At 43.5% G+C, this 18642-nt stretch overlaps 1 protein-coding gene across 1 annotated transcript in view; it reads left to right on the forward strand.

Annotated features, from left to right (window-relative positions):
* LOC134359514 (myelin and lymphocyte protein-like) overlaps positions 1-3434 on the forward strand; it is a 35905-nt gene extending 32471 nt beyond the window's left edge. The window contains exon 4 of the mRNA XM_063072877.1: positions 240-3434. Within this exon, the coding sequence (XP_062928947.1) occupies positions 240-317 (78 nt within the window). The 3' untranslated portion in view covers positions 318-3434. The remainder of the gene's footprint in view (positions 1-239) is intronic.
* The last annotated feature ends 15208 nt before the right edge of the window (positions 3435-18642 follow it).

Raw genomic sequence — 18642 nt, forward strand, 5'->3', positions numbered from 1 at the left:
ATCAGCAAAAAAGCCTCTTTGGGGATTAATGTGAGCATTGAAATGGTTTAGAAGACATAGCTGCCAAATGGTAAACCTTTGAACCTTCTGTAAGTTGAACTGAAGAGAGTTCAAGAACTTACTTGGTGTAGAGTGGAAAGGAGAGCTTTGTACAATTATACAAAAAATATCACATACTTATTCTGCAACAAGCCTTCTTTTCTAGATGTTATTTTCCTGTAAACCGTTTTGTGTTTCAGGTGTTTGCATTTGCGGCCACCTTACTGTATACGACGCATGCTATATGGTCGATAGTGAGATGGAAGAAATCCTCATGAACAAGAAGACAGGCAACACGTACCCCCAGAAGATTTTACCGTCTTCCCAAAACTGTTGATTTGTCCTTCCTTATTATTGTTTTATATCCATCTTTAATGCAACTGTGATTACAGTGTTTATATATAGCCATGAAAGTACACAATACAATTGATGCATTGCAAAAAGTACCTGATATGTTCAGTTTGAGTGACATATCCTTTTGGTATCTTGTTCCATGTTAATAATACATATCTCAATAAAGCAGAGGTACGAATCAAGCCTTTCTGCACGGAGATTTTAAAACGATGTTCTATGTTCTATTTTCTATCCCTCCCAAGTGTGTGCATGAAAATCCTCAAGAGTGCACACGGAAGAAAATGCAACAATTTACCTTACAGCCTCGTATTTTGGAAATGTTACAATACATACGGGTTAAGATACTCGACCAGCATGCAAACGCTGAAGCAATTAAAATGCTGAAAAATGAAAAAAGTCTTGCATCAGTAATGGCTGGACATTGTTAGATTAACCAGAAAGCACCATGACATTCAGTAGGCCAGGCAACATCAGTGGACAGAGAAACAGAGTAACTATCTTGGGTCATCGGAATGGGCTGCAATCCTATTTGGTTCACTGGTATCCTTCATAGAAACAGACTCACTACCTTTATCTGTTTTTTTTAGCGTGTCGCACCAGACAGCCGGCCATTCTTGTCTGGCACGTGGTGTCAGGATTGGTCTTCTTTCGGATTAACCGGGTCACGATATGAATGTTCCTGACTCAATCCTTGTTTTTTCACAAGGCCGAGTGGCCAGCTCGACGCTCAACCCGGCACAGATGGAAAGCGTGCTCGGGTGGGTGGCCCGACCTGGATTCGAACTCGGGAGCCTTCGCTCCGGAGTCCGGCGCTGATGCCATTGGGCCACCAGTTTTACCTGGCACAACTATAACTGCAGCCTATGGACACATACCACTGAAATATTCTAGCTGCCTTGAAGTGTTGAAGGCAACTAGGAACAGGCGACTAATGCTGACCTTACCATCGATGCCTATATCCCATGAAAACACGTTTTAAAGAAGCATGATATAATTCATTTCTAGTGCTTGGATATAGTGTTATATTGAACTGAACTGAACTACATTGAACACCCTTAGACTATTTCGATGACTTTGTGGTTCGGTGTTTTATATTCTGTGTTTTTCGCTCGTCTTTTGCAATTTGAATGACTTGTTCCTTCTTTTTTGCTTGCTGGTTTTTTGATGTTTTCTTTGAAAGGGTTCCGTTGTGTTCCTTTGTTTTGTTGCTGTCTGTGGGAAGAGGAATCTCAAGGTTGTATTCTGCATACGTACTTTGATAATAAATGTACTTGGAATCTTTGAACATGAATGTTGTTGCTGGAGGAATTTTGGTCAGGACAGATTGCACTCTCTTAAAAGTTCGATTTGTCAGATTTTCCACCCTTTGATCTTAACTGGATGGTGAGGCAGGGTTTGCCCTGGAGTATATAGAGACTTGTCTTCCTTATTACCCTACCTACACAGAGGAATCTGTCATCCAGGGGTAAAGGAGGAGGAACCTCAAATGAATGGTAACTGAGGCCCAACACAAGCCTGAAGGACAGCTCCTCATCTTTAACGCAGAATAATTCAAATAATAAGCATACTTTTCAGTTTCTGATAATGCACTATTTTTCTCTGTCCTTGGCTTTCGCCATTGCCAAGGTGAGACCAAACACAAACTAGAACATCGCCTTACAGTCCACATTGATAGCCTACACCCAGTTTCTGGTAGCCCATGTCTCCTTTGTTCCCTTCTTACTCCCAGTGGTCCACCTGGATTCACCCTCCCCTCACCCAAGCCTCCTGATCTAGGTTCAGTATCCTCTTCCATCTAGTTCCGTCTGCCCTTCACCCATACACCTATCCACCTGCTGTCCTTCAATCTGGGACCAGTCTTTTATCCCTTCCCAATCTAGCACCATCTGCCTCTCATCCCTCACCTCACCCGTTCTCATCACCTCCTTCCTGTATGCTCTCAGTTCCGATGTAGGGTCTTGACAGATTCTGCCTGACTCACTGAGTTAATACAGTGGTTTGTTTCTCTTTGCTCCCAATTTCAGACTCTCTTGTGTCTCCAGCTGGCAAATCTCTGATTATCTCATATCACCCCATATCCCAACCACTATCATATGTCTCACAATCCCAGACTCTCGCGTTCCTCCCTCAAAATTCAGGCTCCTTGTCACCTTCCCAAAGTTTCTGCTACCCACCGTCCCTATGTACATCCCTCATTCCCTCATATACCCCAAAATTACTTGGATGGGGATACATGCTGGAAATTTTCCTCAGAGAAACATTGATGAGACAGTTATTTTGACCTCCAGAAGAAAACCCTGAATTGGATGCTTGGACCATGCCATGAGGTGACCAGGTGACCTAACACTCACAAATAAAACTCTTCCCGTTTACAATGGTGCTGGTGAATCTCAGCGACTTCTGGTGGGTGGTTAACGAAACAAGGAAAACAACTAAATACTTTGTTAATCACTATTTATGGCAAATGATAATCAAAAGCAATAGCCTGTAACCTCTCTTTGGATTTAGAGGCAGAACTGAGGCGAGGTGAGGCTGAGAACGAGGAAGATCCGAGGTTCGATCAATGTAAGCACCAGGCTGAATTGGAAAGGTCAGGTGCAAATCGAATCGAGGCGATGGGGTCCATGCTTCAGAGCGTATCGAAGCGACTGAACCTGATGTTTGGACGGCGCTAATTTAAGTCACAAACCGGATCAGAAAGTCGGTTACAATCCGATTCGAGGCACGGGGGTTCGCGCCCTGGAGTACATCGAAGAGACCGAACCCGATGTTTGGACAATGACTTAAGCGCCGAGCCAAATTGGAAAGGTCGGGCCCAGGCCAAATTGAAGCGGCGGGGTCCAGGCCTAAGACTGTAGCAAAACAACAGAATCTGATGTTCGGACGATGTTTTAGACGCTAGGCCAGATTGAAAAGGTCAGGGTGTCGGGGCTTGAGGTGAGGGATGGGCTCTGTGCTGAACTAAGTTTCTGGGAATGGACTCTCTTTGTGGACTTCAGTTCTGAAAGCTATATGCTTGTGTTTATTGTTTGCATGATTTGCTTTGTTCTCTCTGCATGCTGGGTGTTTGATGGTCTTTTATTAATGGATTCTTTTGGGTTTCTTTGTTTTGTGGCTGCCTGTAAAGAGACAAATCTCAAGGTTGTATAATGTATACATACTTTGATAATAAATGAACTTTGAATTTTTGAATTTTGAAATCCAAGGTAGGGATTGAAATAGGTAGCTAGCCCTTGCGAAGCTTTATTACTGAGAAAATCAAAACAGTTTGGGAGAAGGAAGTGCAGGAGTCAGATGCTAGAGAGTACCCCTGTGGCTGTCCTCCTTAACAATAAGTACTCCTGTTTGAGTACCGTTGGGGGAGACGGCCTACCTGGGGGAAGCAATAGTGGTCATGCCTCTGGCACAGAGTCTGGCCCTGTGGCTCAGAAGGGCAGGGAAAGGAAGAGGATGGCAGCAGTGATAGGGGACTCTATAGATAGGGAGTCAGATGGATGATTCTGTGTTCGCAGGAAAGAAACATGGATGGTAGTTTGCCTCCCAGGTGCTAGAGTCTGGGATGTTTCTGATCGCATCCACGATATCCTGAAGTGGGAAGGTGAACAGCCAGAGGTCGTGGTACATATTGGTACCAACAACATAGGTAGGAAAAGGGAGGAGGTCCTGAAAGCAGGCCACAGGGAGTTAGGAAGGAAGTTGAGAAGCAGGACCTCAAAGGTAGTATTCTCGGGATTACTGCCTGTGCCATGTGACAGTGAGTATAGGAATAGAATGAGGTGGGGGATAAATGCCTGGCTGAGGGATTGGAGCAGGGGGCAGGGATTCAGATTTCTGGATCATTGGGACCTCTTTTGGGGCAGGTGTGACCTGTACAAAAAAAGACTGGTTGCACTTGAATCCAAGGGGGAACCAATATCCTGGCGGGGAGGTTTGCTAAGGCTATTGGGGAGAGTTTAAACTAGAATTGTTGGTGGCTGGGAACCGACCTGAAGAGACAGAGGAAGGGGCTGTTGGCTACAAATAGAGAAAGCTTGGAGACAGTGTGAGATGAAGATAGGCAGTTGATAGAGAACGGATACGCTCAGACCGATGGTTTGAGATGTGTCTATTTTAACACAAGAAGCATCATGAAAAAATCAGATGAGCTTAGAACATGGAATAGTACTTGGAGCTACGACATTGTGGCTATTACAGAGACTTGGATGGCTCAGGGGCAGGAATGGTTACTTAGAGTGCCAGGCTTTAGATGTTTCAGAAAGGACAGGGAGGGAGGCAAAAGAGGTGGGGGTGTGACACTGCTGATCAGAGATAGTGTCCCGGCTACAGAAAAGGAGGAAGTCATGGAGGGGTTGTCTATGGAGTCTCTATGGGTGGAAGTTAGGAACAGGAAGGGGCCAATAACTCTATTGGATGTTCTTTATAGACCACCCAATAGTAACAGGGACATCGAGGAGCAGATAGGCAGACAGATTCTAGAAAGATGTAATAATAACAGGGTTGTCGTGGTGGGAAACTTTAATTTCCCAAATATTGATTGGCATCTCCCTAGAGCAAGGGGTTTAGATGGGGTGAAGTTTGTTAAGTGTGTTCAGGAAGGATTCCTGACACAATATTTAGATAAGCCTACAAGAGGAGAGGTATTGGGAAATGAATCTGGTCAAGTGTCAGGTCTCTCTGTGGGAGAGCATTTTGGAGATAGTGATCACAATTCTATCTCCTTTACCATAGCATTGGAGGGGGATAGGAACAGACAAGTTAGGGAAATGTTTTATTGGAGTAGGGGGAAATATAAAGCTATCAGGCAGGAACTTGGAAGCATAAATTGGGAAGAGATGTTCTCAGGGAAATGTACAGCAGAAATGTGGCAAATGTTCAGGCGTACACTCCAATGAGACGGGGAGAGGATGGTAGGGTACAGGAACCATGGTGTACAAAGGCTGTTGAAAATCTACTCAAGAAAAGAAAAGCTTATGAAAGTTTCAATAACTAGGTAATGATAGAGATCTAGAAAATTATAAGGCTAGTAGGAAGGACCTTAAAAATGAAATTAGGAGAGCCAGAAGGGGCCATGAGAAGGCCTTGGCAAGCAGGATTAAATAAAACCCCAAGGCATTCTACAAATATGTGAAGAGTAAGATGATAAGACATGAGAGAATAGGACCAATCAAGTGTGACAGTGGAAAAGTGTGTATGGAACCGGAGGAGATAGCAGAGGTACTTAATGAATATTTTGCTTCACTATTCACTATGGAAAAAGATCTTGGTGATTGTAGGGATGATTTACAGTGGATTGAAAGGTTCAGTATATAGACGTTAAGAAAAAGGATGTGCTAAAGCTTTTGGAAAGCATCAAGTTGGATAAGTCTCTGGGACTGGATGAGATGTACCCCAGACTACTGAGGGAAGCGAAGGAGGAGATTGCTGAGCCTCTTACAAGGATCTTTGCATCATCGATGGGGATGGCAGAGGTTCGAAACGATTGTAGGGTTGCAGATGTAGTTCCCTTATTCAAGAACGAGAGTAGAGATAGCCCAGGAAATTATAGACCAGTGAGTCTTACTTCAGTGGTTGATAAGCTGATGGAAAAGATCCTGAGATGCAGGATTTATGAACGTTTAGAGAGGCATAATATGATTAGGAATAGTCAGCATGGCTTTGTCAAAGGCAGGTCGTGCCTTACAAGCCTGTTTGAATTTTTTGAGGATGTGACTAAACACATTGATGAAGGTAGAGCAGTAGATGTAGTGTATATGGATTTCAGCAAGGCATTTGATAAGATACCCTGTGTAAGGAGGCATGGGATGCAAAGGGACCTAGCTTTGTGGATCAGGAATTGCTTTGCCCACAGAAGGCAAAGAATGGTTGTAGACTGGTCATATTCTGTATGGAGGTCAGTGACCAGTGGTGTGCCTCAGGGATCTGTTCTGGGACCCCTTCTCTTCGTGATGGAGGGATGAGTTAGTAAATTTGCTGATGACACAAAAGTTGGGGGTATTGTAGATAGTGTGGAGGGCTGTTAGAGGTTACAATGGGACATTGATCGGATGCAAAACTGGGCTGAGAAGTGGCAGATGGAGTTCAACCCAGGTAAGTGTGAGGTGGTTCATTTTGGTTGGTCAAATTTGATGGCAGAATATAGTATTAATGGTAAGACTCTTGGCAGTGTGGAGGATCAGAGGGATCTTAGAGTCTGAGTCCATAGGACACTCAAAGCTGCTGCATAGGTTGACTTTGTGGTTAAGAAAGCATACAGTGCATTGGCTTTCATCAACCGTGGGATTGAGTTTAAGAGCTGAGAGGTAATGTTACAACTATATAGGACCCTGGTCAGACCCCACTTGGAGTACTGTGCTCAGTTCTGGTCACCTTGCTACAGGAAGGATGTGGAAACCATAGAAAGGGTGCAGAGGAGATTTACAAGGAGGCTGCCTGGATTGGGGAGCATGCCTTAAGAGAACAGGTTGAGTGAACTCGGCCTTTTCTTCTTGGAGCAATGGAGGATGAGAAGTGACCTGATAGAGGTGTACAAGATGATGAGAGGCATTGATCATGTCGACAGTCAGAGACTTTTTCCCAGGGCTGAAATGGCTAACATGAGAGGGCACAGTTTTATGCTTGGAAGCAGGTACAGAGGAGATGTCAGGGGTAAGTTTTTTATGCAGAGAGTGGTGAGTACATGGAATAGGTTGCCGGTGATGGTGGTGGAGGTGGATGCGATAGGGCCTTTTAAGAGACTCCTGGACAGGTACATGGAGCTTAGAAAAATAGAGAATTATGGGTTACCCTACATAATTTCTAAGGTAAGGACATGTTTGGCACAGCATTGTGGGCCGAAGGGCCTATATTATGCTGTAGGTTTTCTAAGTTTCTATGCTTCTAAAATCATAATAAAATTAAGTAGAATTAACATAGCTTTAATTTGTGTTAGTACTCTTTGAGGATGTAATGAGCAGGGTGGAATTACAAATACTCAGAACCATGAGTGTATTTTGAGTTTATACACGTTGTAGGCAATTGCCCCATAACTATTCTCTGCAAGTGAACACTGCAAGTGATGTTAAGACTCATAGCACAAAAAATTGAAATCACTTCTAAAGTTTATAACAACTAAGTAAATGCTCTAAATAAAAAAATTAAGAGAAGGCTCTACAAATAATACAAGCATGAGAATAATACAGACATTGCCAAGATCTATAATTTACAAAATACAGTGTACCCTCTGTTCTCCAAGGCTCTCATGCCTACTTAACTCTGAACTGTATAGTTGGGATCACAGAGACATGGCTCCAGGGTGACCAGGGATGGGAGCTCAACGTTCAAGGATATTCAATATTCAGGAGGGATAGACATGAAGGAAGGGGAGGTGGGGTGGCGTTGCTGGTTAAAGAAGAGATTAATGCAATAGAAAGGAAGGACATAAGCCGGGAAGATTTGGAATCGATATGGGTAGAGCTGCGTAACACTAAGGGGCAGAAGACGCTGGTGGGAGTTGTGTACAGGCCACCTAACAGTAGTAGTGAGGTCGGAGACGGTATTAAACAGGAAATTAGAAATGTGTGCAATAAAGGAACAGCAGTTATAATGGGTGACTTCAATCTACATGTAGATTGGGTGAACCAAATTGGTAAAGGTGCTGAGGAAGAGGATTTCTTGGAATGTATGCGGGATGGTTTTTCGAGGAACCAACTAGAGAGCAGGCTATTCTCGACTGGATTTTGAGCAATGAGGAAGGGTTAATTAGCGATCTTGTCGTGAAAGGCCCCTTGGGTAAGAGTGACCATAATATGGTGGAATTCTTCATTAAGATGGAGAGTGACATAGTTAATTCAGAAACAAAGGTTCTGAACTTAAAGAGGGGTAACTTTGAAGGTATGAGACGTGAATTAGCTAAGATAGACTGGCAAATGACACTTGAAGGATTGACGGTGGATATGCAATAGCAAGCATTTAAAGGTTGCATGGATGAACTACAACAATTGTTCATCCCAGTTTGGCAAAAGAATAAATCAAGGAAGGTAGTGCACCCGTGGCTGACAAGAGAAATTAGGGATAGTATCAATTCCAAAGAAGAAGCATACAAATTAGCCAGAGAAAGTGGCTCACCTGAGGACTGGGAGAAATTCAGAGTTCAGCAGAGGAGGACAAAGGGCTTAATTAGGAAGGGGAAAAAAGATTATGAGAGAAAACTGGCAGGGAACATAAAAACGGACTGTAAAAGCTTTTATAGATATGTAAAAAGGAAAAGACTGGTAAAGACAAATGTAGGTCCCCTGTAGACAGAAACAGGTGAATTGATTATGGGGAGCAAGGACATGGCAGACCAATTGAATAATTACTTTGGTTCTGTCTTCACTAAGGAGGACATAAATAATCTTCCAGAAATAGTAGGGGACAGAGGCTCCAGTGAGATGGAGGAACTGAGCGAAATACATGTTAGTAGGGAAGTAGTGTTAGGTAAATTGAAGGGATTGAAGGCAGATAAATCCCCAGGGCCAGATGGTCTGCATCCTAGAGTGCTTAAGGAAGTAGCCCAAGAAATAGTGGATGCATTAGTGATAATTTTTCAAAACTCATTAGATTCTGGACTAGTTCCTGAGGATTGGAGGGTGGCTAATGTAACTCCACTTTTTAAAAAAGGAGGGAGAGAGAAACCGGGGAATGATAGACCGGTTAGCCTAACGTCAGTGGTGGGGAAAATGCTGGAGTCAGTTATCAAGGATGTGATAACAGCACATTTGGAAAGCGGTGAAATGATCGGACAAAGTCAGCATGGATTTGTGAAAGGAAAATCATGTCTGACGAATCTCATAGAATTTTTTGAGGATGTAACTAGTAGAATGGATAGGGGAAAACCAGTGGATGTGGTATATTTGGATTTTCAAAAGGCTTTTGACAAGGTCCCACACAGGAGATTAGTGTGCAAACTTAAAGCACACGGTATTGGGGGTAAGGTATTGGTGTGGGTGGAGAATTGGTTAGCAGACAGGAAGCAAAGAGTGGGAATAAACGGGACCTTTTCAGAATGGCAGGCGGTGACTAGTGGGGTACCGCAAGGCTCAGTGCTGGGACCCCAGCTGTTTACAATATATATTAATGACTTGGATGAGGAAATTAAATGCAGCATCTCCAAGTTTGCGGATGACACGAAGCTGGGTGGCAGTGTTAGCTGTGAGGAGGATGCTAAGAGGATGCAGGGTGACTTGGATAGGTTGGGTGAGTGGGCAAATTCATGGCAGATGCAATTTAATGTGGATAAATGTGAAGTTATCCACTTTGGTGGCAAAAATAGGAAAACAGATTATTATCTGAATGGTGGCCGATTAGGAAAAGGGGAGGTGCAACGAGACCTGGGTGTCATTATACACCAGTCATTGAAAGTGGGCATGCAGGTACAGCAGGCGGTGAAAAAGGCGAATGGTATGCTGGCATTTATAGCGAGAGGATTCGAGGACAGGAGCAGGGAGGTACTACTGCAGTTGTACAAGGCCTTGGTGAGACCACACCTGGAGTATTGTGTGCAGTTTTGGTCCCCTAATCTGAGGAAAGACATCCTTGCCTTAGAGGGAGTACAAAGAAGGTTCACCAGATTGATTCCTGGGATGTCAGGACTTTCATATGAAGAAAGACTGGATGAATTGGGCTTGTACTCGTTGGAATTTAGAAGATTGAGGGGGGATCTGATTGAAACATATAAGATCCTAAAGGAATTGGACAGGCTAGATGCAGGAAGATTGTTCCCGATGTTGGGGAAGTCCAGAACGAGGGGCCACAGTTTGAAGATAGAGGGGAAGCCTTTTAGGACCGAGATTAGGAAAAACTTCTTCACACAGAGAGTGGTGAATCTGTGGAATTCTCTGCCACAGGAAACAGTTGAGACCGGTTCATTGGCTATATTTAAGAGGGAGTTAGATATGGCCCTTGTGGCTAAAGGGATCAGGGGGTATGGAGGGAAGGCTGGGGCGGGGTTCTGAGTTGGATGATCAGCCATGATCATAATAAATGGCGGTGCAGGCTCGAAGGGCCAAATGGCCTACTCCTGCACCTATTTTCTATGTTTCTATGTTTCTATGTAACTCTTGAATTTAACAAGATTATTTCCACAGGTGGAAGATTTTACGGTTGTGCTTCCACGATGAATTCCATTAAGCCCTAGAAGCAGAGATAACAACTCCAAAGCAACACACACACACAATGCGGGAGGAACTCAGCAGGTCTGACAGCAAATGAATAAACAGTCGATACTTCAGGCCAAGACCCTCCTTCAGGACTCTTAGCAACTCTGTATCTGTCTGATATCGATTGCTCTGTACAATCTTCCCATTCCCTGGAGAATTCCCCACATTCCCCTCTGTTGAGCGAAGTGGCTAAGCTGAAATTCTACTTTCCATCAAGTGTTGATGTGCCACCAGAGCCATAGTAAGTGAGCTATCTACAGAGATACCATAAGCAACATGATGTGCATTATATCAATATTTCATTATTATTTGTATCCTAATTACTCAACATTCATCATCTTCTACTCTGAGCAGGGGTTATCAGTGATGATTCAGAATATGAACAAATATTGCAATACTACTTCTAACATTGCACCTTCAGCAGAATCATCACATATGTGATTGTTTTGAGCTCTAAATAATCATAATAATCTACATAAACTTACAACAGGTGATACGTGTGAATGTATTTCATTTCAGATGCAATTCATTTTTGTCTGAAGCATACAAATGCTATTACCAAGTTTAAAAAAAACACTATGGAAATAACTTTGTCCTTAATCAATTGTTCTTTCAGCTTTCTTGAATAAAATTAAAAACCTACACCAGCATCAAAATCAGAATTAGGCTTAATATCAGTGGCATATGTCATGAAATTTTTTGTTTTAGTGGCAGCAGTATAATGCAATACATAATAATAGAGGAAAAATGTAAAATGCAGTAAGTAAATATATATTAAATAGTTAAATTAGGTACAGAGTGCAAAAATAAAAGGAAGTAGTGAGGTAGTGTTCTTGGGTTCAGTGTCCATTCGGAGATCTGGTGGCAGAGGGGAAGAAGCTGTTCCTGAGTCATTCAGTATGTGTTTTCAGGCTTCTGTACCTCCTTCCTGATGGTGGCAATGAGAGGAGGGCATGCCTTGGGTGATGGGAGTCCTTAATGGTGGATGACGCCTTTTTGAGGCATCACTCCTTGAAGATGTCCTGGATACGACGGAGGCTACTGCCCATAAAGGAGCGGACTCAGTTTACAACTCTCTGTAGCTTGTTTCAATCCTGTGCAGGCACCCCCCCCACCCCCCCACCCCAGCCTTCCTTAACAGATGGTGATTCAGCCAGTTCGAATGCTCTCCACGGTACATCTGTAGAAATTTGTGAGTGTCTTTGGTGACAAACCAAACTGTAATGAAATATAGCCGCTGTCATGCCTTCTTTGTAGCTGCGTTGATGTGTTGGGCTCAGGATAGATCCTCAGAGATCTTGACACCCAGGAACTTGAAATTGCTCACTCTCTCCACTTCTGATCCCTCTATGAGGACTGGTGTGTGTTCCCTCATTTTACCCTTTCTGAAGTCCACAATCAGTTCTTTGGTGCTACTGATGTTGAGTGCTAGGTTGTTACTGCAACGCCTCTTAACCAGCTGGTATAGCTCTCTCATGTACGCCCTCTCATCACCAACTGAAATTCAGCCAACTAGAGTTGTGTCATCACAAACTGGTCACACAGTCATGGGCATAGAGAGAGTAGAGCAGTGGGCTAAGCACACATCGGTCAGCAAAGTGAAGGTGTTACTTCCCATCCGCTCAGATTGTGGTCTTCCTGTTAGGAAGTCAAGGATCCAGTTGCAGATGGAGGTACAGAAGCCCAGGTTCTAGAGCTTTTCGATCAGAACCTGTAGGAATGATGGTGTTAAATGCTGAGCTGTAGTCAGTAAGCAACATCCTGACATAGATGTTTGTACTGTCTAGATGATCTCAGGCTGCATGAAGAGACAATGTGATTGCATTTGCCATTGACCTATTGTGATGGTAGAAAAATTGCAGAGGGTCCAAGTCCTTGCTGAGACAAGAGTTAATTCTAACCATGACCAACCTCTCAAAGCACTTCAACACCATAGACATGAATGCTAAAAGGTGTTGAGCTCATCTGGGAATGAAGCATCACTGCTATTCATGATGTAGGAAGTAATGGCCTGCAAACCCTGCCAGAGCTGACGTGTATCTGATACCACTTCCAAGCTCACTCAGAGTTATTCCTTTGTTCTTGAGATAGCCCTCCTTAAGTTGTACCTGGTTTCCTTGTACAAGTGTTCCCCACTTTTCGAACGTTTGCTTTACGACACCTCGCTGTTACGAAAGACCTACATTAGTTACCTGTTTTCACTAACAGAAGCAACACACATCAAAGTTGCTGGTGAACGCAGCAGACCAGGCAGCATCTGTAGGAAGAGGAAAGGATAACAATCGAAACCGAATGCAGTAGCGAACGGACCGAAAGTGAAGCTGTCCAGGAACTGAACGTGAAGCTCCACAGCTGCCACAGCAGATGAAGAACCTCGGCCTTCGACATCGTGGCAGGCAGACATAGAAGAGGATGACCTGCCTGCCCTGATGGAAACAGACGACGATGAGATGACACCGCAGTGTCCCACCACCCCAGCCTCCGATGACTCAGCCTAACACACCATCATCAGTGTGCTGGGAGCTGTCTTCCCGATTCCGGTAAGTGATACTACACTGTACATACATTATTTCTACTTTATATAGGCTGTATATTTTTAAGTGTTACTTGGTATGATTTGACAGCTTCATAGCTTAAAGGTTACAGGAGAGAATGTTTCTGCCGAGAACACTTGCATGAGATTTTCGCTACGGTGGACAGTGCGGCAATGATTGCAGAAAAGAATTTCTACTTTATATAGGCTGTGTATTTATCATATCATTCCTGCTTTTACTATATGTTACTGTTATTTTAGGTTTTATGTGTTATTTGGCATGATTTGGTAGGTTATTTTTTGGATCTGTGAACGCTCACAAGTTTTTCCTATATAAATGAATGGTAATTGCTTCTTCACTTTATGACATTCCGGCTTATGAACTGTTTCATAGGAACCTGTATAGTCTTGGGTTACCAGACTTCAATGCCACAGATCTTGCCCTCAGGAGACTAGGAAGCTCCTTGTTCATCCACGGCTTTTGATTTGTATACAATATGTTCTCGTTGGCACACATGTATCCACACAGACCCTAATTTCCACCAGAAATTAGGTCTAATCTTTTGAAAAACAAAGCAGTCTGGTTAAAAAAAAATTGCCCTCAGTTACCTCAAACTACTTCCAAAAATTATAATACAAAATTTTATTTTGTCATATTTTAGTATCTGGCAGCCTCATGGAGTATTAGAGTCACAGAGCTTAGAATCAGGCCAATGAACGCTGAGCTATGGCTACCTATCTGGGTTACCCATGTGTATATAATAGCAGTTATCCAGCCTCAGAATGCTTATCAAAGAAGGTCCAGCATAGGACAGGGGACATCGGGTAAATGGTGTCGATGTTCCTCACAGGAAGGGAGATCTGCTGATGGAAAAGGCATACTAAGGTGATGCGCATATGGACTCAGGAGATGAAGATGTGCAAACTCATTTGTATTTACAGTACTGAGCAAAAGTCCTAGACACCATAGATTTTTTATATGGTTTAAGATGGTCTGGCCTCCACAGAGCCCTGAACGCAACATCACTGAGGCTGTCTGGGATTACCTGGAGAGACAGAAGCAAATGAGACAGTCAAAGTCCACAGAAGAATTGTGACAAGTTCTCCAAAATGCTTGGGACAAACTACCAGCTGACTTTCTTGTAAAACTGCATGACAGTGTACCTAAGAGAATTGTGAAGTTTTGAAGGTAAAGGATGGTCACACCAAATATTGATTTGATTTATTTTTTTTACTGTTTCCTGCTCTTTACAGTATTTTGTTTTGATATATAGAAACTTATCATTTCATTATTTTTGAGAGCATCTTTGTTTTAGAGTTTTTTGACAAGTGTCTTAGTCTTTTCCACAGCCCTGTTCTGCACAAAGAATGTTGACTGTTTCTCTCTCCATTGATGCTGCCTCGCTTGCTGAGTCTTTCCAGCAATTTTCTGCTCTTTTTTTGAATACCCAACATCCACGGTTATATTTTGATCACAGGAATAATTCCTGAGATGAGTTGTTGTCTTATGTGGAAGCAGATGTTTGAGCAGATGAGGCCCTTTCACACTGGAGTACGGAAGAATGAGACATGATCTGATTGAAACAGGATGGTCTTCGAGGGAGCTCAGTACTGGGAGAATGTTGCTGCTCCTGGGAAAACTGATAGCAATGGTGAATAAGGGGGCACCATTTGAGATGGCGATAAGCAGCAATTTCTTCTCTCAAATGATTGAAAATCTTTGTAAGTCTCTTCACAGAAAGATGTGGAGGTTAAATGAGAAACAATTGAACAAGGGCAGATTTTTTGGTCTCTGAGGGGATGTCAGGGTTTATGGAAGCAGGCAGGAAAATGGAGCTGAGACCAAGATCAGATCAGACAACAGCTTAATGAAAGGCAGAACAGGCTTGAAGGATGATTTCTTAATGTTCAAGTTTAACTGTCATTCAACCATACATGAACCCATGAGCACAGACAAGTGAAACAGTGCTACTTTGAAGCCAAGGTGCAAAATACAGTACCAACAGTAATACATACAGCACAAGACACACATAGCACATATAGGGTAGCAAGCACATATAAGATATCAGCATAATACATTCACACAAAAAATATAGTCCAAGAATATTGCTGGAGTCTGCAATCAAACACAATACAGCTTGTCTTCTGCTGATCGAGCACCAGGGGGCAGCACCAACTCCAGCTTGAGCGCTGTAGCACCGGCCGCCTCCAGTGGAGTGCACTGAGTTCAGCACCTCTCTGCTGGGTGGCTCTAAATAGGTGATGCCACAGCTGGAGACCCACTCCTCACTACGACTGAGGCCACGCAGCTCCCCCGCTGACCGCCAATAAATCAGTGAATCAGACTTGCAGCCTTCCACATTAACAATGTCCAACAGGGTCTTACGGCCACAAGAAAAGCGACTAAGATGATCACTCGCTGTTAGACTGCACACCGCCTTCGAGCACCGGCAGCTCCGACGCCTCTCCGACACAGGCCGCAGCATGATCTGAACCAAGTCCAGCTCCTTCACTTTCTCTGTCAAGAAGCAACTCGCTGCAGTTTAGGCTTGCAGTACTTTAAGTTCTTAATGTTCAGCAGGGTCTTAATATCACAAAAAACATTTAAAAAGAACAATAACACCTTTGGTTGACCCTGTAGAAGCCACTGTGACGAACGCATCGCCATCTTACTAGATGTCTTTATGTTCTTTGAATACTGGGATGACCTTACATCCTTAAATAACATTGTGGCACATGGTTTAAACTTCAGTGGGTTTGTCATTTAGTTACAGTAAGCAATTGGCAATTAACAACGGCTGAACCTAAATGCTGATGTGCATCAGTGTTAAGTTAGCAGCAGTTTCGTGATTGCCAAGACTTTTAAATTATTTATTGAAGTATAGTAATCGATATACACTTGTATTGTGACATTTGTGTTATGTAAGGCATGCAGGTAAATAAAATTAAGCTCCTAGTCCACACATATTGTGTACAGTTTTGATGAGCAAGTTATAGGAAATTGGAAAGAGTGCAGAAAAGTTCTACCAATATGATCATAAGGACCATAGACAGAGCGAAAGTATATGGTATTTTTCCCAGAGTGTGGATTTAAAATCAAATGTGAAAAATTGAAAAGGGGCATCAGGGCCAGCTTCTTCACACAAAGGGTGATGCGCATTTAGAAACATAGAAACGTAGAAACATAGAATATAGGTGCAGGAGTAGGCCATTTGGCCCTTCGAGCCTGCACCGCCATTCAGTATGATCATGGCTGATCATCCAACTCAGAACCCTGTACCTGCCTTCCCTCCATACCCCCTGATCCCTTTAGCCACAAGGGCCATATCTAACTCCCTCTTAAATATAGCCAATGAACTGGCCTCAACTGTTTCCTGTGGCAGAGAATTCCACAGGTTCACCACTCTCTGTGTGAAGAAGTTTTTCCTCCTTTCGGTCCTAAAAGGCTTCCCCTTTATCCTCAAACTGTGACCCCTCGTTCTGGACTTCCCCAACATCGGGAACAATCTTCCTGCATCTAACCTGTCCAATCCCTTTAGGATTTTATACATTTCAATAAGATCCCCCCTCAATCTTCTAAATTCCAACGAGTATAAGCCTAGTCAATCCAGTCTTTCATCGTATGAAATTCCTGCCATCCCAGGAATCAATCTGGTGAACCTTCTTTGTACTCCCTGTATGGCAAGAATGTCTTTCCTCAGATTAGGGGACCAAAACTGCACACAATACTCCAGGTGTGGTCTCACCAAGGCCTTGTACAACTGCAGTAGTACCTCCCTGCTCCTGTACTCGAATCCTCTTGCTATAAATGCCAGCATACCATTCGCCTTTTTCATCGCCTGCTGTACCTGCATGCCCACTTTCAATGACTGGTGTATAATGACACCTAGGTCTCGTTGCACCTCCCCTTTTCCTAATCGACCACCATTCAGATAATAATCTGTTTTCCTGTTCTTGCCACCAAAGTGGACAACCTCACATTTATCCACATTAAATTGCATCTGCCATGAATTTGCCCACTCACCCAACCTATCCAAGCCACCCTGCACCCTGCATTTGGAATGAGCTGCCAGAAATAGTTGAGGGGGGCACATCAGCAACATTTAAAAGCCCTACATGGATAGGAGGGATTTAGAGGGCTGAGGGTGAAATATGGGCAGATGGGACTCACTTGTTGAACAACACAGTCAGCATTAACACGCTGGGCCAAAGTGTCTGTTTCCCCGGCTGTGTGACTCTATGACTCTACAGCAGTAACATAAAAATTAATTATTCACAGCATTTTCTGTCTTCTTGCATTTACTTTCTGAATCTGTGTATCGCCGATGAAGCCAGCAGTTATTATTGCCCCTAGTACCCTTGAGAAAGTCCCTGGTGATTCTTGCGCCTGGACTCTCAGCAACTAGAAAACAGAATGAAAATGTCTTGAATTAGGACACAGGGAACACGAGCAGTTTGCACTTCAAATGAATGTTTTCGTACTATCTCTCATGGCTATCAAATGGATTTGACCGTGAGCCATAATGGGATATTTGAAATGTGACCAAAGGTCGGGTATGGAAGTAAGTTTTGGAAAAAAAAATCTTAAAGAAGAAAAGAGATAAAGGGTTAGGGACGCTGAGGAAGAGAATTTGAGAGCCTACTGGGAAACTGAAATCGTGAACATCAACAAAGGAGTGAGTGAAATTGGGAAGGTGCTAGGGCTCAGAAGTGGAGAAGAGCCATGACCTCAGAGGGGTCAGGGTTACCCATAGCTGCACAGAGGGAAACAACCATGGGCTTGTTGCAAAGAATGTTGACAATGTTAAAGCACGAGACTTTCCTGAACTGGAAGCTGGTAGATGAACTGGGCTGGCACAGCGGTTCTGTGTCCAGTGACCTGACTTTGATCCTGACCTGCAGTGCTGTTTGTTGGAGTTTGCATATTCTTCCTGTGACCATGTGGAATCTAGTTTTGTGAAGCAGCAACGTGTTTGATCTTTCATGGATACCATAAGATATAGGAGCAGAATTACGCCTTTTGGCCCATCGTGTCTGCTCCTCAGAGGCTTACCTGTCGGAATTTACAGTGATTGTAACCACGGGACAATGAGTTGCCGGTCACCGCTCTTGTTGCTGTAGGAGTGAACTCTCTCTACCTCCCCAGGAGGGACAGCCTGTCTGAGATACAGAAGTGCTGGTCTATAGACTGTAGTTTCGATGGACTCCGGATCAAGGACTCCTCGGGAGGCTTCTGCTTTTGCTTGCATAGTGGGGGGCGTGTGCAGGGTGAAGTTGGTGCTTTTGCTGAGCCAGAAGGCTTGCTTCCTTTCTGTGCGACTTTACAATTGCACGGAAGTGTGATGGAGAAACAAAAGTGAATGTGGGTGAGGATAAGAAGAGCAGAAGTTTGAACGCTCTGGAGGATTGGAAGATGAAGGGATGACAGGAGAGCCCCGTAACTGCTGAGCCCAATGGCAGGAAATTGTTGGCTAAGAGGTAAAGAAAAAACAAGTGAGAAAACACTCATCTCAAGAACAATTAACCCAGTTACATTCCTCC

Source organism: Mobula hypostoma, chromosome 2 (assembly GCF_963921235.1).
Source record: "Mobula hypostoma chromosome 2, sMobHyp1.1, whole genome shotgun sequence".
Classification (NCBI taxonomy): domain Eukaryota; kingdom Metazoa; phylum Chordata; class Chondrichthyes; order Myliobatiformes; family Myliobatidae; genus Mobula; species Mobula hypostoma.